Source organism: Amphiura filiformis, chromosome 6 (genome assembly GCF_039555335.1).
Source record: "Amphiura filiformis chromosome 6, Afil_fr2py, whole genome shotgun sequence".
Taxonomy (NCBI): Eukaryota; Metazoa; Echinodermata; class Ophiuroidea; order Amphilepidida; family Amphiuridae; genus Amphiura; species Amphiura filiformis.
Window position 1 is genome coordinate 28,379,491 of NC_092633.1, and position 20,921 is coordinate 28,400,411.

At 33.1% G+C, this 20,921-nt stretch overlaps 1 protein-coding gene across 1 annotated transcript in view; it reads right to left on the reverse strand.

Moving 5' to 3' along the window:
* LOC140155234 (integral membrane protein 2B-like) overlaps positions 1–20,921 on the reverse strand; it is a 219,720-nt gene that overhangs the window by 45,166 nt on the left and 153,633 nt on the right. The window contains exon 5 of the mRNA XM_072177988.1: positions 10,217–10,376. Within this exon, the coding sequence (XP_072034089.1) occupies positions 10,217–10,376 (160 nt within the window). The remainder of the gene's footprint in view (positions 1–10,216; positions 10,377–20,921) is intronic.

The window sequence follows — 20,921 nt, forward strand, 5'->3', positions numbered from 1 at the left end:
TATATATTGTCATCTGGAGTGAGACTTATTCTTGTATTGAGCGTATTGTGTCTTTCCAGTCCATCTTTGATGATATCAAGTGACTTGTCAATGGGCGTGGACGGTGTTCATAAACAATGGTACCACGTCATAGGAATTAAAGATGTCAGTTTTCTCTATAAGTACACCTGTCATCTCTTCAGCCAGTTGCTTTGAATTAACAGTATGATGATCTCTGTTGCCAATTAAGGGACCCATAATTTCTGCAACAGCTTTTGATGTTTGGTAGCCCAACAACTTAGTATAATCAACAATATGCCTGATGGGATTTCCTTCCTTGTGGATTTTAGTAGTACAGTATTAGTCTCAGAATGCGTTCTGCCGTGGGATACAACAAACTATATTGCCCCCCATCAAACTTTTTCTCTTCTTTCATGAAGAGAAAACACAGAAAGTGTATAAACAGTAAACATACAACTTTTTACAAAAAAAAAAAAAAAAAAAAAAAAAAAAATCTAATACAACAAACTGTGAGGAAACATCACACGTCCCCCGTGGTCTTCTTTTGAATGCACGCAGCATAAAAAACAAGCTTTTAGACCTACAAACTTTTAATGAATCGTTGAACATATTTTTTGTCTCATCAATAAAATGAAAAAGTTTTGAATTTGATATGCCACATTTCAGTTCAGCAATGAAAACAAATGCCTTTAATTTCTTAATGTGTTACTTATAATTACAAAATCTGGCCTTGTTACACTCAGGAAATTGATTTTTTAATTTAATAATTCATTTTGAGATAAAAAATCTGAACTTTAAAAATCACTTTATCAGTTTTTGCCATTTTTGCAGTTAAAACTGTATTTTTTCCACCTTCGGCAAAAACCTGCGAACCCTGCCTTCAGATTACAATCTTCATTTTATATCATCAATTGATCAGTATTTTACCTTAATTTTTTTAATTGTTGCTGTTAAATAAACAACTGATGCAATAGAAGAGTGCAGGAAGCCATCAACATCAGTAACCTAAAGAAGGACAAGGAACAACACAACCTGGCACCAGTCTACTGTAACATCTTGTCACATGACATTGTTGACAACAACTTGTCATGTGACAAGATCAATAACATCATGTTTGAAAAAAGGCTTAGCGACCACAAGCCGAAAGCATTTTTGTTCTGAGAATCAGTCATACATACATACATACATACATACATTTGAGGCATTTATATAGCGCTACATACATAAAGAGCGCAGCGCATATGACAAAAATTACAAAATAACATGGCAAAAGATGAAACCAGATTAATTAAATACAAAGAACATAAAAATTATGACCACTGTGGAACAAACTATTAAGCAGCAAATAAGTAAGTTTTTAGACCCTTTTTGAAACCAGACAATGTATTTGATTCCCTGATGGTAGTGGGCAGATTGTTCCAAATATGTGGTGCTGAATGAACAAAAGACCTGTTTGTAGCAGTTTTCCGCAATTTGACACTGTTGATCTCAGAAAGACGTGTCGTATCAGAGGCGGATCTGAGGCCAGCTCTGGCTGGACAATACAGAGAGAGCAGATCAGTCATGTAAAAGGGGGCTGATCCATTAAGGCATTTGAAAATAATCATCATGATCTTAAAAATGATCCTCTCTCTGATCCGAAGCCAGTGTAATTCTTGTAAACAAGGCGTAGCATGGTCCTGTTTTGTTCTGCGGCAAATGAGTTTGGATGCCCAGTTCTGGATTCTTTGCAACCTTTGAATGTCAGATGCATTACTACCCAGAAGGAGCCCACTTCCATAGTCAATGCGAGACAGTATAAGACTTCTAACAACAAGATGGCATGTGTCAACATCCAAGAAGCGTCTAACACGGGATATATTACGAAGCTGATAATTCAAACTTGAACAAAGTGAGCTGATGTGTGATGTCATTGTCATTTGACGATCAAAAATAACACCTAAGTCATAAGGCACTTGAAACTTGATTTCCTGTTTCCGGTCACCCACGCATATTATGAAATTTCACCCGCATTTTTTTGTGGTAAAATTGAACTTTAGAAAACTTTTTCTAAATATTTTAGTGTTCTTCTAAAAATGGGCTGCAATATATTTATTTCGGAAGCAGAGTATAAACAATTCAGTCTTTGGTGATCCTCTATTCAAAAGGGTTGAATGGCCTACATATTATGTACATGTATGGGTGACGCCAAAGGGATTAATTTTTGTGAGATGGAAATCGCCAAAATAACAAATAAATGAATATATTCATCATATTATGAGCTGAAAAAAAGTGCAGGGAAACAATTTTGTGCACTTTTGGCCTTTTTGACGACTTCGCTGGGCTTAGCGAATTATCCTTATCATAATGATACATAATACTACTAAATGGATACCACATCTAAAGATACAAAGATCAATTTCAGATAGTTGACAGATTTTAAGGGGTGTCAAAATTCATTCTTAAGGCAATTGAAAAACACCATGTTCTAAAAGAGTTGAGGGACTTTTCAATTATATCAGTCTGGACTCCTTTTCCCCCTTTTTTTGACCCTAAAAAATCCTGAAACTTGAAAAAGTTTTGTAAACATATTTTGAAACTTTTCCAAAATATTTCAGTCAAAATCAACCAAAACACTGCTGTTATTACATGTACTAAAAAATACAAAATCCCCCCAAAAAGCACAATTTGGTCGGCCTGGCCCGTAAAACAAGTTTTTTCGTCGCCTTAAACTCAAAAGAATAAACTCACTATGAATAAACACTGTCTACAAATAGAGAAGCTGATCCTTTCCAAATCAACACAAACAGTTGATGTCAGATTATGGTTCAATCAAGTGTTCTTTCCCACGAGACTCTATTCTGCATCTAACAAATCCTCTATGTATCACCATATCAACACATTCTGAGTGCAATCAAGGGATCATGAGTACTGCCAGTCCCCCAGACAATATTAAGTCTAATTGTAATTTGGTTTTGTTTGAGTACAATTCTGAACTATCATCAAATAAACACATCCAAGTTTATCTTGGGAATCAAGAGGACCCCCAGACATAGTATATAGACAATGCAGTTAAGTTCAATTCCAATTTGGTACAATTCATATCTATCACAAATAAACATATTTGAGATCAATCAGGGGATAAAATATATCCACAGGCATATCAAGTCCCAATTCTAATTTTATTTTGTTTCAGTTTTGATTTGAATCCTTTATCCTTCACCTGTGTATCAGTCAGCATCGTATTTCCTGGCAATCATAGTCACAGAACGCAAGTAAATTTTCTTGACTTGAGTAGCTTTAGAACATGTATTTGTACCATGCAAATGGCCAAATTTAGTTTAGATCTGAAATCCCAAGCGCTATGCATTTTTATTGTTGCAGTTTAAAACGGTAAGTGCTGTGTGGGATTTCTTATTATACTGCATTTTTATGGCCCACTGTTTTTCTGGGCCAAGAGTTTTGAAATGGCAAGAAAACCTAGAAAAAAATACAGAAATACACTAAATTGCTAACTTAAAACAGCGTGGGATGCTAACAAAGAATTTCCTGTACTTATTGTTATTTATTTTGTCTTGCTTTTATATGTTTTACATACTACATGATTAAATATTATTCTTTCAAAATTCGGTTACTCCTTCATGTAATTATACACTCAATTACGGTTAGGGTTAGAGTTAGTTTAGGGTTAGGATTAGGGTTAGGATTAGCTTACACGAAATAATTACATGAAGGATCGACCCAAAATTGAGTTACCTACATTTTTTCAATGGGTTGAAAACATGGTACTCTTCTCAAGATGTAATAATTCATACATCCAATCTCATTTGAAAATACAATTGACATACCCATAATCATCATCATCATCATCATCATCATCAGTCAGCTGCGGAGCAGGCGACTACAAGCTTTCTCCAACTAATGCGATCTTGGGCAAGCGAAACAATTTTGTTTGGCTGCAGCATCCCTTCAGTATCTCCCAGGAGGTGCTGGACATACTGTAAGTACAGTGTCGTGGCCATTCCCGGTTTCCTCTTCCTATGTGGTGGAATATAAAGCGCATATTCTTTCACATGCTCGCCATCATCAAGACGCAATATATGGCCGAGAAATTTGAGTTGATGAATCTTGACTCTGGCAACCAGTGGAGTGGTGTTGGTCAGGTTGTAGATGGTTTCATTTGGAATCCGATCCACACGCTTGATGTTTAACATGACTCTGTAGCAAGATGTTGCAAATGCATTGATCTTGTTTTCCATGTCCTTGGTAATTACCCATAATCACCCATTTATATTTCATATTGCATTGCCATACCACGAAAGTATGTAGGGCATGTACTTTTCTACACAAAGTTTTGGAATCTGCTATCTACTGAAGACAGCACTTACAATGTATTTTATCTGCAACCCTGGGAATTTTGTTATCTGCTGAAAACACTTCTGATATGTAATTTATCTGCAAGGCTGTGAATTTTGCTATCTACTGAAGATAGCACTTATGATATGTAATTTATCTGCAAGGCAGTGAATTTTGCTATCTACTGAAGATAGCACTTTTAACATGTAATTTATCTGCAAGGCTGTGAATTTTGCAATCTGCTAAAGTTAACACTTTTAACATGTAATTGTCTTCAAGGCTGTGAATTTTGCTATCTACTGATGATAGCACTTTTAACATGTAATTTATCTACAAAGCTGTGTACTTTGCTATCTACTGAAGATAACACTTTTAACATGTAATTTATCTGCACGACCGTGTATTTTGCTATCTACTCAAGATAGCACCTTTAACATGTAATTTATCTGCAAGGTTGTGAATTTTGCTATGTACTGAAGATAGCACTTTTAACATGTAATTTATCGGCAAGGCTGTGAATTTTGCTATCTACTGAAGATAGCACTTTTAACATGCAATTTATTTGCAAGACTATGAATTTTGCTATCTACTGAAGATAGCACTTTTAACATGTAATTTATCTGCAAGGTTGTGCATTTTGCTATCTACTTAAGATAGCACCTTTAACATGTAATTTATCTGCAAGGTTGTGAATTTTGCTATCTACTGAAGATAGCACTTTTAAAATGTAATTTATCTGCAAGGCTGTGAATTTTTGCTATGTACTGAAGATAGCACTTTTAACATGTAATTTATCGGCAAGGCTGTGAATTTTGCTATCTACTTAAGATAGCACTTTTAACATGTAATGTATCTGCAAGGCAGTGAAATTTGCCATCTACTGAAGACAGCACTTAAGATATATTATTTATTTGCAAGGCAGTGAATTTTGCTATCTACTGAAGATAACACTTTTAACATGTAATTTATCTGCAAGGCTGTAAATTTGCTATCTACTGAAGATAGCACTTTTAACATGTAATTAATCTGCAAGGCTGTGAATTTTGCTATCTACTGAAGATAGCACTTCTATTGTGTAAGTTATCTGCAAGGCTATGAATTTTGCTATCTACTGAAGATAATACTTCTATCGTGTAATTTATCTGCAAGGCTGTATATTTATTATCTACTGAAGATAGCACTTTTAACATGTAATTTATCTGCAAGGCTGTGAATTTGCTATCTACTGAAGATAGCACTTTTAACATGTAATTAATCTGCAAGGCTTTGAATTTTGCTATCTACTGAAGATAGCACTTTTAACATGTAATTTATCTACAAGGCTGTGTATTTTGCTATCTACTGAAGATAACACATTTAACATGTAATTTATCTGCAAGGCTGTGTATTTTGCTATCTACTGAAGATAGCACTTCTATCGTGTAAGTTATCTGCAAGGCTGTGAATTTTGCTATCTACTGAAGATAATACTTCTATCGTGTAATTTATCTGCAAGGCTGTGAATTTTGCTATCTACTGAAGATAGCACTTCTGACATGTAATTGGTCTACAAGCAGCAAATTTTGCTGTCTACTGAAGACAGCACTTATGATATGTATTGCATCTGCAAAGCAGCAAAATTTGCTATCTAATGAATATAGATCTTATGATATGTAATTTATCTGCAAGATAGTGAATTCTGCTATCTACTGATGATAGCACTTTTAACATGTAATTTATCTGCAAGGCTGTGAATTTTGCTATCTACAAAAAAGACAGCCCTTATGACATGAAATTTATCTGCAAGGCTGGGAATTTTGTTATCTTTAATGAATATAGATCTTATGTGTAATTTATCTGCAAGGCTGTGAATTTTGCAATCTACTAAAGATAGCACTTTTAACATGTAATTTATCTGCAAGGCTATGAATGTTGCAATCTACTAAAGATAACACTTTTAACATGTAATTTATCTGCAAGGCTGTGAATTTTGCTATCTAATGAAGATAGCACTTTTAACAATTTATCTGCAAGGCTGTGAATTTTGCTATCTACTAAAGATAGCACTTTTACATGTAATTTATCTGCAAGGTTGTGAATTTTGCTATCTACTGAAGATAGCACTTTCAAAATTTAATTTATCTGCAAGGCTGTGAATTTTGATATCTACTGAAGATAACACTTTTAACAGGTAATTTATCTACAAGGCTGTGAATGTTGCAATCTACTAAAGATAACACTTTAAACATGTAATTTATCTGCAAGGCTGTGAATTTTGCTATCTAATGAAGATAGCACTTTTAACAATTTATCTGCAAGGCAGTGAATTTTGCTATCTACTGAAGATAACACTTTTAACATGTAATTTATCTGCAAGGCTGTGAATTTTTGCTATCTACTGAAGATAGCACTTTTAACATGTAATTTATCTGCAAGGTTGTGAATTTTGCTATCTACTGAAGATAGCACTTTTAACATGTAATTTATCTGCAAGGTTGTGAATTTTGCTATCTACTTAAGACAGCACTTTTACATGTAATGTATCTGCCAGGCAGTGAAATTTGCCATCAACTGAAGACAGCACTTAAGATATATTATTTATCTGCAAGGCAGTGAAATTTGCTATCTACTGAAGACAGCAGCTTTAATATTTAATTCATCTGCAAGACTCTATTTTGCTATCTAAAGAAGATAGCACTTCAGACACATAATAAAAATTAGAAAACAAATATATATATTATATTTAAAAACAATCTTAGACTTAAGGTTTATAAAACACTTGTGAAATATCCTTGAATAGTTGGTATATCATGGTCCATGTTTAAAGCATGTTTATAATTGTTGCAAGACATTGATCAGTTTTTAAACTGATGGGTAGAAATAGCAAATAATCTGTTGCTTGTTTGATTTTGACTCATATGTAGCTAGTTATATATTAGCTGGTGTTTATTTTTGAAGAAGTGCATAAAAGCAATAACATTTGGTGATACAATTAGCAACATCTTAGCTAAAACCTTTTTTTATATGTAAACGGAAGCAACTTCAAGCAAGTGTAGTTCTTTCCGGATATAGCAGTTATATGGCATGAGTTTGCATTTTCAGAACGAATTGTCTTAAGGTATTGAAGTAGCGACTGATTATACCCCTGGTGTATCTTTTCAAATCCACGGCACTGAGACAGAAAACTGTCATACAAATACACTTAGCATGCCTTTTCACACTTTTACACCACTCAGTTACACTCAGAGGCATGGATCTAATCTAATTTTTATACGTTCCTTCTTCTGTATTGCCCTATTTACAAAGGACCATTTGGGAAATAAACTTATTGATGATATGATAAAAATGTCTGGCAAACATGTATAAGCTACTCGATAATCAAATGGTTGCTTGACTCCATAGAGACTATCACCATCATCACCATCAGTCTATAATCTAGAGTTTTGCAATGCTTTACTGTAGGGAAACAGGTTTTGTAAATTCTATGTGATTAGTGATCATTGCATAATATTGAATATATCATTTTACTTATTTTTTTAAAAGATTTTTTTGAAACTTAATTTTGAATTAAGATATCATTTTCAGGCGTTTAAAAGTACACTGCATAAAATTGTGGTTGATTTACACAATTGAAGTACAAATATCAATTGTTTTATATCTAAACAAATGCAAGTATCGAATCCAGTAACTTTTCTTCCAAATTTGTCACAGAAATTCATGATTTGATGGCAAATGTTGAGGAAGAAATGGTAAATAATCTGATGCTTGTTTGAATTTGACTCATATGTAGCAAGTTATATATATCAGCTGGTGTTTATTTTTGAAGTACTGCTTAAACATATATAAAATCAATAACATTTGGTGATACAATTAGCAACATCTTAACAAAAAGCTCTTTTTTTATATGTAAGCGGAAGCAACTTTAAGCAAGTGTAGTTCTTTCAGGATAGCAGTTATATGGCATGAGTTTGCATTTTCAAAACAAGCAACCTCTGAGCAGCAATATTTTGAATTTGCTGCAGACTCAATTTCCTGTAACACCATAGAGAATACTACAAGCAAAACCGTACAATTATCTAAAGGTATTGAAGTACTGACTGATTATACCCCTGGTGTATCTTTTCAAATCCACGGCACTGAGACAGAAAACTGTCATACAAATACACTTAGCATGCCTTTTCACACTTTTACACCACTCAGTTACACTCAGAGGCATATATCTAATCTAATTTTTATACTTTCCTTCTTCTGTATTGCCCTATTTACAAAGGACCATTTGGGAAATAAACTTATTGATGATACGATAAAAATGTCTGGCAGACATGTATAAGCTACTCGATAATCAAATGGTTGCTTGACTCCATAGAGACTATCATCATCATCACCATCATTCTATAAACTATAGTTTTGCAATGCTTCGCTGTAGGGAAACAGTTTTTATCAATTCTATGTGATTAGTGATCATTGCATGCATAATATTGAATATATCATTTTATTTTATTTTTTTTAAAGATTTTTGAAACTTAATTTTGAGTTAAGATGTCATTTTTGAGTGTTTAAAAGTACACTGCATAAAATTGTGGTTGATTTACACAATTGAAGTACAAATATCAATTGTTTTATACCTAAGCAAATGCGAGTTTCGAATTGAGTAACTTTTCTTCCAAATTTATCACAGAAATTCCTGATTTGATGGCAAAAAAAAAAAGAAATTAAAAAAAAATCAATTTGATGTTTCAGTGACATGGATGCACTAAGAAAAACAAACTCGCACATGGGCTTTGAGACATAACAATTTCTATAGTGCACAAAACAAGTTAAGGTATAATACTTGAAAATACTCTGTTAACATAAATCTAAATATCAAGAACAATTGAAAAGGCTAATTTCATTATTCTTTTATTATCAACTGATTCAGCAAACTAGATTAATGAATAAACAATGTCATATTATGATTAAGTCAAAAGGTTTTTCAGCTTGCTTACACAGAGAATCATATTGATTGTCTCCACAAGTCTTGGTTTGTACAAGTGTTTGCACAAACTGAAATCAGGTCATTTCATTGAGTACTCTATGAATGCAAATGATCAAATTACGAGGCAAACATCTATACATGTAAATTTCATTTTCTAAGACATTGGCTCTTCATTCATATCTCCAGCATAACATAATCAAATTCAGTCAATAACACCTCTAATTAAAAGGTAAGAAAAATGGCACTCAATATGCATTTTAAAGTTTTGAGATATTTTAATATCACAAAACTTAAAAATGCATATTGATAAATTGTTAAACATAATTGTAAAAAAACATAATTATAAATAAACATAAAAAATTGTTAAACATAATTATACAAACAAGAGTTTTGTAGGAAACTGATACCTTATTAATCTTGAACACTGCATACCCTCTTTGTAAGGACAAGTTTTGAATCTATAGCTTGTCCTGTGAAAAAATACTTTTCACTTTTTCTTAAATTTTAGAATTTTTTCATTGTTTTAAAAATATAGGTCAACTAGGATCAACATTTGTCTTTTTTCAATTTTGCCCAAATTTTTTATATTTTAAGGTATATTTTTAAAAAGAAGAAAAAAACTCTAAAATTTGATATATCCGTTACTAGTTTTGTGTCTTTAGAACACATGAAATGTTTGTAAAATTTGGATATTTAGAGTAATTTGTTATGGTGGACAAAAAAAACCTGGCATGGAAATTCAAATTTGGCACTTTTTTTTCAAAAACTGCATTTTTTTGCAGAAATCTGCCGTGTTAGTTGGGTTTCTTCCATCATTTCCTTTCTGAAAATGTATACTTTTATGTCCTTATCATCATTACTTTTAAAGATACAATAATTAAAATTTCCCACTTTGAGTGATCCTGCTTGTAGTTTTCCAACACTTACCATGATTTCTGGTGCTATCCACTTTGACAAGCCAATAAGTTGGTATATCATGACATAGGTATTCAATGAGTAGTCCGAGTCCATCAAAGTCATCTACTGGTGGTTGGATCACCATCATGGTTTCATGTATCACATCAGCTCTTGGAGTATAGTCACCACGCTGCATATAAACAAAAACATAAGAAATAGTCTATGTTAATGATGTAATGATAGTAATGGATTGTTGCAATGTTAACATGAACTATGTAGAAAATTATATTATAATATTGTGAGTTACACGAAATCACATAAAAACAAATTAGGTAATTTAATGCAGGAAGGTTGCCAATTTTCATTTTCTTTATCATTTGAATATCACACAAAAGGATTTACCCCAAAAAAAAAAAAAAAACCCCAGTGTACATATGTGCAGTTTAACTGTGTCTCCTTTTTACCATTCCTGAATTATATGGGAAAATTTATTTATTATCTATACAATTTTAATCAACTGATGTGCTACAGGATATGATGAAATATAGGAAAGAAATTCACTCTGACAGTTAAAATATTTGATTAAAATTTAATTATTTAAAAATCAAGGAAATAATTAAACATGTTAAACTTTACAAGTCAACACATAATTTGTTTCCTTTAAGTTTAACACATAATTTTTAGATATTAAACCTTTTACAAAATTTTTTCTTAAAATTAAAATCGGGCTGTATATCTATTTGAGACATACTCAATTTCACAAGTTAAACAGGTACCATTATGTGTTACAGAAAGAGAATAGAATCACTGGATGGGCTATTCCTGTTGAATTCCATACACTTCCTATGGAAGTCAAGACCTTAATCTTCCACACAGGGAGTGTGAATTTCAAATGAGGTTACCTGAATCAGTGACTTCATTTGAAATCTACACCCCTTGTGTTTGAGATTAAGTTCATGTCTTCCATATGGGGTGCAAGGATTTTAACTGGAATATCATACTGCCAATGGCAACCACAATCAATTTCTAACAAGCTCACCTAAATAATGAAATACTCCTCCAATTTCCCAGTTTACAATGATAGGGATCTATACCATTTAACTCTTCTCGGTTTGCTACAAGGGATTTTCCAACTTTGATGGTTAAGTTTAGATGTGATAGATGCAAACTGATAGCAAGTAATACCATCTTTGTTATAAATAAATGACAAGAGAAAGCGATACAGCTGCCATATTGGATTGCATCAAGACAAAGGGGTGATTGATAAATTTGCGGTCTGAAGTAGACGGAGATGAGCTCAGTGTTCGAAATATGCCTCAAAAAGTTACAGGCCAGCCGGGCTTGACCTTAAAAGTTACCCGCCAGCCGGGACGGCAACTAGATGCCAGTCAGAAAAGTTACCGGCCAGGCCAAAAAGTTACAGGCCAATGGCCGGCCCTATTTCGAACGCTGGATGAGCTATACAGTTTTGACTGACATTCTGTGCAGTTAACTTACTTTTAATGATTACACAGAAAGTTAAAGTAAATATCTTTTGTTTTTCTGTTAGAGATAATTATACCTTGACAGTCGGCTGTTTTTGAGAATTAAATCTTGAAAATTTAAGAAAAATGGAAAAATAAAATCAGCCATTGTGCAGCATCATCCGCTACCTCGGTCTCAAGGGCTTTGAAGCACCCAAGGAGGTCAACAAAGACTTGGTGACCACACTTAAGGAGGCATGCCCCTTCGTCCAGCATGGGCTGCCAAATTCAAACATCATGGCAAGAACCTGGAATATGACCCCATCCTAAAGGACAGTCACCATCACAACCATGCCACACATGAGACTGAATTGACAATTCTCAGGAACCGCTGACTGTCAAGGTACAATTATCTCTAACAGAAAAACAAGAAAAGAAAATTACTTCAAACTTTCTGTGTAATCATTCAATAGGTTGAACTGCACATAATATCATTTCGAAACAATATAACTCATCTCCGTCTACCTTAGGCTGTGAATTTATCAATCATTCCTCGTAAATGTACAAACCTAATCAAAAGCAAATGCTTCTTTCACTCCAAGTCAGTGTCTAATTGTTAGATAAGGAACTAAATAGTAAAATATGAAATTTTCATTTCAATATCATATTATACAGTAACTCTTTCATTTGCCCTCTGAGACATTATGTAAACCCTCCGAATGTGCACAGCCAAATTATATTATCTCAGGTTTTACAATTAAAGCCATCCATTTAAGATTATTCTTTATTTCAATCTGATGAAAATTGAAGGTCATACGATATCAATTCTTATTTATCACATGAATTTATCAGACAGTACAAATTTTTGCATTTACGGAGGTAAGTGATCTGCCCATAGGGATTCTTACAAAAGTAGTTGAAAATTTTCTACAGATTAAGGCATAACATCTTAGGTTCATTAACCGTTTCCCTTCCCTAGTGTTGCTGATGCGCTGAAGGGGATCACAGCGTTAATCTTCTACCCCTGGCAATTCTCTCCACCTTGCAGTGATATTATCCTTGCTCTAGGAACCTTATCAACTATATCAGTTTAAGCATAAACCCCTTCAAGCATCTCCACCATGCCATATTATGTTTATGTTGTGTGCATTATACAAGCAAGAAATCCACCACTTCAAACTTTAACTGAAATTTAATTTCACCACATACACAGTGAGCAATTAAATTGGCCAATTTTGTTGTTTTTAAGGAAGGAAAGCTTAATTTTGTTATTTTTAGTATGGTTCCAAGTTACATGTACAGTTTTCTTCCAATGTCAAAATTTGGATGTTCTTTTTTATCTTTTCAGTTTCCAATTTTGTGATAGCTTACCAAATAGCTCGTAATAAACTGAGCTCAAAAAGAAACTTATAATTTTTCACAAGGTCATATCTTGAAATCCTGTGCATCAAATTGAACCAAAATTACACACAGATTTACTTCAAAGCTCTACTCTTAACACATGCCAGTAACCAAGCAGTTATCCAACTGACACAACAGCAAAATGCACTTACATGGGACAGCTTCCTGGACCACATTCACAGCCCAGCCCTGTTTCATGAAAAAAGTGTATGAAAAGCAGAAAGCAGCACCGTTTTATCATCTGTGCAAGGATCTTGTGTACATTCTCACAGATTTTTTGTCCTGGGTGCCAAATGTTGGGTTGTGAAAGTGAAGGAAGTCCAGGAAGCTGTCCCATGACAGTGCATTTTGCTGTTGTGTCAGTTGGACAACTGCTTGGTTACTGACATGTGTTTTGAGTAGAGTATTAAGGTTATCCTGTGTGTAATTTTGGTTCATTTTGATTGACAGTATTTTAAGATATGACCTTGTGATTCACAAGTTGTAAAAAATTATAAGTTTCTTTTTGAGCGCAGTTTAGAATGAGTTAAACATCCTTGACTCATTGTAAATGCAAGGAAAACATTTGTTTCACTTGTTTGCCATTGAATTCTGCCTGTTGAGACCCTTGAGACCCGGGTTTGAGACCTTTTCAATTCATACCTGTTCTTTACAGCATGCTTCATCTTTTTACTTTTAATGCATGTCATGTACACAATGTCTATTCATTATATGCAACTTGTTACATGGTACTGGTAAAATTACTTTTACTCACTCCTGAAAGTGACTACCAATAAAACAACCCTCACTCAAATTTTCTTGCATCAGAAGAGATGTTCTAGATTTCTAGAGGGAAAAATATCACCATCGTATCCAAACACTGCATTGTCTCAAAAAAATACATATTTCCTAACCATGATACAGTGCTGCTTTTGCTTTAAAGTGGCCTCTCACCAAGTTATGTTTAGATGCAAAATAGTGATTTTATGTGACAAATACAGAGCAAATTCTTTATCATTTTTATTAAGGGATCAGATAGCAACGTTCGCACAGTATTTTTGTGGGACAAAAAAGCACATCAGACACATCAAATTGCATTCTGAATACGTGGAATATCCTTATGATATCAAATAATTTTGACTTTTTGAAATTTGTGATATAATACAAATTTTATTAAAAATTAATATTTTTGATATTTAACAGTCCTCAAAGGAAACATAGAAATCTAATGGTATGTATGTAAAGTGTATGTAGCTGGGCGGAAAAGCCGACCATCATTGACAATTTTGACCTTTCGTATTGAAGATATACATTTTTTCCCCAAATACCTAAAAAATGTTGCTATCCGATTCCTTAAGTGCACATTTTCATTATTATCCTTACATTAAGGCTTCTGAAAAGCACCGTATTTGTGATGGGTCACAAATATGCTTGATATTATAATTATTATTAATAAGTTACAGCAAGGAGATCGGCTTGCTCCTTGTACACAAGGCCTTTGTATCCCTTGATATTACAAATTATCCATCATCTGCAGTCATATTATTGCAGTTACACTCAACTCATGAATATATGAAGAACACAAAATGGAAGGCAACACAAGGTTACAGGTATAAGGTAATGTAATAAAGATAAGAAGTATCAATCATAAGGTTGCAGTCAAGGAGATTTCTAACATACTTCATATTATACAATAAACTCCTTCAGGCTCAAGGTTAGGATATACTCTGATATAAGCATGATATTTCCGCCACATTAAAGTCGGATTCAGACTCCACATTGTGGCCACGGTGAAATCTGAGCAAGTTTTTATGAGTTCGGTGGTGAAAATTCTCATTGTGCCGTGAAAATTTCATCAGCAATGTTGCATCGTGCTGCGGTATCGCGACCATGCACACTTGTGATTGGCTGCTAGAAAATCAAGGTCGCCAGAATGAGCATAAAAGGAGATGCAGACTCCACATCGCAGCCACGATACCACAGTTTCAGTACATTATAATTTCATTACGCGATACTGCAATGTTTTAAAAGCATCGCATCGCGGTGAGATTAGGAGTCTGAATCGAACTTCACATTGCGACATCAAATTTTCGCAAATTTGTACCATTCCTTAAAGGTCTGTAGAAAGAAAAATTTCATGAATCATCTTCAAATTTTCATGCATGCAAACAGACTACATTTGTATCATGAGGGTGCTCCCTTGGAACAGCCAAGCTGGTAACTGACTCAGGGTTCTCCTCCAATCAGGACAAACTACAATGATGTTGCCCCCTTGCAACAGCTAAGCTGGGGTTCCCCCTCTAATTAGAACAAACTAAAATGATATCGTCTCCTTAGAACAGCTAAGCTAGTAACTGAGGGGTTCCCGTCTAATCAAGAAAAACTACGATGATATTGCCCCCTTGTAAAAGCTGGCCTGTTATAGGTCAAACTACCACTGGTTTACGAACCTGTTCTGTCACATGACATTGCTACCTCGTCATGTGACAACCAAGATCAATAACCAATTTCCATCAGTTTGAAAAAGACACAGAGTTGTTGTGACGAAAGCTCATGTTAGCAATACAATGATGTTTTCTCCTTGGAATAGCCAAGCAGGTAACTGACTCGGGGTTTCCCCTCCAATCAAGGCAAACTACCATGATGTTGTCCCATTTAAAAAGCCAGGCTGGTAACTGACTTGGGGTTTCCCCTCCAAACAGTACAAACTACCATGATATTGCCTCCTTAGAACAGCTAGACTGGGAACTGACTCGGGAAAACACTTACTTATTGATAACAGTACACTTAGCCTGGTAATAAGTACTACTTTGTTTTGTGATGTTTGCCATAATGTCTGTATGGCTAGCAGTAGAAGGCACACTTGTTTTTAGACATCGCTCAGCGCAATAAAAACAAATAATCATTTTAAGTTGCTTTAATTTTCTCATTCTTATCTTCAACCTATCCCACCCTTTTGAGCCTGGAACTATTACTTCACTATTATTGATTGATTGTGGGCAGAACTGACCATTGATTATCAAAATCATCTGTGGCAGTACTATCAGTAATACAAGTTCAAATGAAGACAATGATTTGATTACAGTTCAAACACTTGTTCAAGGTCATGATGCTCAAGGGGAAACAATTGATTATCTCCTGCATACTTTTATATATTGATACTTGTTTTAAAAACAAGGAATTATTGCTTTTTATAGTACTATAGAGGCTAGGTGTGTCCAAACATATTGTTATTCATATCTGGCACATTGAAATTTTGACACTGTGGTCTCAATTGTATGACACAAAGGAACTGGGTTGGGCATCATACATACATACATACATATTTTATTTATTTCCATCATATCAAAATACATGCAAGTAAATTTAACAAAACGGCAAAATAGAATTTAAAAAAGATGGCGGAGATGTAACAAAAGGCAAAAGCCTGAATTGAGCGTTACACCACCTTAAAAGAAATATTAGGTTAATTAATATAATACTAGAATTACAGAAATTAAGAATTACACTCAAATACAGATACATACATTTACACACACACACAAACAGATGTCTCAAGCAACAAAAGCAAGGTAATGTAGGAAAATAACTCACAAAAATAAATCATTTGATCAATAAGTCAAAATTACGGATGTGATAAGAAAAATAGTTCAAACAAATTCTAAACCAATTATATACATGTACCAAATACTGATACATAATTTACAACAAAGATATATTATATGCTTAGATTTTTCTCCATGAGAAAAGACGACAAAGCGCTTTTTAAAAGAATTTAAATTTCGAGCAGCTTTAATATCATGGGGAACGAGTTCCAAAGTTTCGGTCCCAAAGTTAATACAGATTTAATTTTGTGTATTTCGAGTCTGTAATCAGTCTTGTTTCTCGTATCATATTTGTGAATACTTTCCAATTCTGTAAATAAATTATCAAATGATTGAGGAAGTAAACCAGTTTTATACTTAAACATAAATATACCCAGTTCTTTGTTGTACAATTCGAAAATATTTAAGGTATTGTAGTTTTCAAACAAAGGCTTTGTATGGCATAGATAAGAGCTATTAGAGATGATTCTTAAAGCCCTTTTTTGAAGTTTAAAAATTTTCACAAGGTACTCTTTGCTGGCATTACCCCACAACAATATTCCATAGGTCATATAAGGCAAAATTAGGGAGCAGTACAATTGATACAATGATTGTTTTGGCAAGAAGTGCTTAACTTTATTTAAGACACCTATATTTCTCGAACACACCTTATAAATTTCATTTATCTGTGATTTCCACGTCAAATTCTCATCAATTGTTATACCTAAGAATTTTGCAGTAGAAACACGAGTTAATTTACAACCATCTAAGTGGATATCAGCATTTATTTGAGCGTGTTTTGTTCGATATGCTGTTCCTATAAGCATAAGGTTTGTTTTTGATGCATTGAGTGATAATTTATTGCATTTGAACCAATTGCATACTTCTTTTAACTCACAGTTCATTGTATCATAAAGCACATTTACATCACGATCAGTATGAAATACAGTTGTGTAAGTCAGCAAATAAAATAAATGATAATAATTTGGATGTAAAACAAATATCATTCATATAAATTATGAAAAGTAATGGCCCCAGTATTGAACCCTGGGGCACACCACAAATTACATTTTCATTAGATGACACAACATTATTATACGATCATTATCTATAGCCTCACTTATGTCTTTTACAAAATCCAGAACAGCCATATATGTAGCATGCTTGTTTGAAAACCATATTGTTTTTTGTACAGGATGTTATTTTTGGTTAAAAATTTATAACATCTATTGTGCATAATACGTTCCAATATTTTGGAAAAACACGGTAACACAGAAACAGGTCTGTAATTACCAAATATTTCAGGGTTGTCCTTTTGTAAATGGGCACAACTTTAGCTATCTTTAAATCGTTTGGAACAACTCCACTACCAAGAGATTGGTTAAAAAGTATTTTTAGGGGTAGGAAATTTCATTTGCAATTTGTTTTACAATATCAGATTTTATATTATCATGACCCTGACTCTTTTTGCTTCCAAGTTTACCTATTATTTTAGTTATTTCATCTTCTTCCGTTGGTTTTAAAAAACAAGTAGCACTGAAATAAGTTTTCTTAAGGTAAGTGTTATAATCGCTTCCAGTATGTTTGATACTAGAAGATAATGAAGGACCTATGTTAGCGAAATACTTGTTAAATTCATTAGCAATTTGTTTTGGATCTGTAATTGTTTTTCCATTTTGTACAAATTTATCAGAAATTGATTTTCGTGAAGACCTAATAATTGAGTTAAGAATTTTCCATGTATTTCTCATATTGTATTTTTCTTTTTTTAATAAGGTACTAAAGTAATTTTGTTTTCGCCAATCTAAGTAAACTATTTAGTTTGTTTCTGTACATTTTGTACTTTTGGATATTACCTTCAGTTGGTTTATTTAGTGATTTTTTATACAAAATATTCTTTCTCTGAATACACTTCAACAATGAAAATGTTATCCAAGGTGATTTTGGTTTGTTTTTTCTAGTATGTTTTTTTCAATTTCTTTTTTGGAAAAGTCTCATCGTACAATTGATTAAACTTATCAAGGAAGGAAGTGTATGATACATTGACATCTTCTGATGAGCAAACAATATCCCAATCAACGCAACTCAATTTGTTTTAAAAAACTTGTACATTTTGATCATTTATCTGTCTAACTTCTACATTGGTATGGGTTACATCGTTTTGATATATCGATAGATTTGTTGAGATGAAAATTGGTAAATGATCACTAATGTCAGTTAGAATAATACCAGCAATTTGCTTTGTATGGGAGTTAGTAAATATATTGTCAATAAGCGTTGCTGATTTTGAAGTAATTCGGGTTGGTTTAGTAATGCTAGGATACAAAGAGTGACTTGTCATTACACTAATGAAGTCAGAAGTAAGTGTATGGATGTCCTCATTCAACAAATTAATATTAAAGTCACCCATTATATACAGAAGTTTGTTTTCATGTTTAGTAACATTGGCTAATATGTTATCAGCAAATTGATTAAACTCATTTATATCTTGATCTGGCGATCTATATACAATGCCAATAATTACATTTTTTGATTTTTACGCTCTATTTCAATAAACAAGGTTTCAGTATTCATAGGGTGCTTTACCTGGCTCAGATCAGTTCTTACAGTATATTTTAAACCATCTTCAATGTATAGGCCTACACCACCATCTCGTTCATGTCGATTGTTTTGTCGATTTGTGAGTTCCAAATTAAAACCATCTAATTGATAATACTCAAGAGGTTTATCTTTCAACCACGTTTCGACAAGGCCTATAATATTAAAATGAATATTACAACTATGTAAGAAGTCTTTGAATTTGTCGAAGTTTTTGTTCATGCTCCTTATATTTGCATTTAACATAGAAAGATTATTACCATTGATTTTCTTGTTTACTTCATCAATATTATCTTCTAAATAGTAATCGGAATTGCTATTACATAGAGTATTGTAAATATCACTTGGTATATCCTTTAATGGATTAAATACAAGATGTTCATATTTTTCTCTATAAAATCTGTCGATTTCACATCGCTATTTAGTGACATATTATACAATTCTAATAGATATTCTCTTTCATCTACAAAATGATTAAACGGGAGGGCAATTAGATCATTACATTTTATACAGTGCCAATATTTGGTATCTATTTTCTTACTAAATTCCTTGGCAGTCACATCACTACAACATTTGTGGACATATTTTTTACAAATAGAACATAGCAATTTCCTTTGATTTTTCTTTACAGTTTTGAGACACACTGCACAGAGACGACATTTACAAAGTACAACAAGAAGAAAAAAAATTTAAAACCCACCAAAAGCTTGAAATACAATAAATCAAAGGAAACAAAAATTCAATTTGACAAAAAAGTCATAAAACCAATGCATGATCACCACAGAGTTCATTGAAAGGAAAGAAGAAATACTTGGCCACAAAAGATATTATTATTAGGCCTATTATTTGGGTTTTTTTGTTGATTTTTTTTTTTTAATTTCTTTTTTGTTTTGTTTTGTGTTCATATATTTTTTTTTTATAATATATTTATTTAAATAATTTTTTCAGAAGTGCTTTGAAGTTCGTTTTTTGTGGTTTCATTATGCACAGTCTATTTCATTGATTTATAGTAAATAATAATATTTCACAACAAATATATGCGTATCGTCATTAATAACAATTAATAACTATGTTAGAAGCGCCAACACTAAATAAAATATCAAAAAAGATAAATAAATTTCTCACTTCATATCTGAGGTGACAGAGATTTTTTCATTTCATTTCTTGGAAACAATTTTACTCATTACAGAACAAGGCATTAGTTTTATCCTGAGATAACATTTTTTATACATATTTTACAAGTGTGTTCGCCTCAAACATAATTATATTAGCTATGTTTTAGCTTATCTCAATGATTAAATTCATCAGTACTTGCTTGAGAGAAACAGTTGTTTTTCATTTATCTATTTATATTTTGTATCAAATAAGCTTTCACTTTCATCCAGGCCTACTTCACCTCCTGGTTCTGGACTTCTCTGATAGAATGGTGCCAGTTTTCCTTGACGGTCTTGCCACATACCACCGGTGAAGCGTAGTTTGACACCTCTCTTGTACAACTCCTGCACATCTTGAGACCATCTTTGCTTTTCTTCCAAGTCTATTTTTGTCAGATCTTCGGCAACTCTAAAGGATTCACCCTTCAATGCCTGTCTCCAACTCTGTAGAATGATTACTTTGTCTCTAAAAGCGTAAAAGTTTGATCAGAATGTGTCGGGGACGGGGTCCCTTTACCACGATACGGTTTGCCGTCACGATTGGCACGCTCGATCT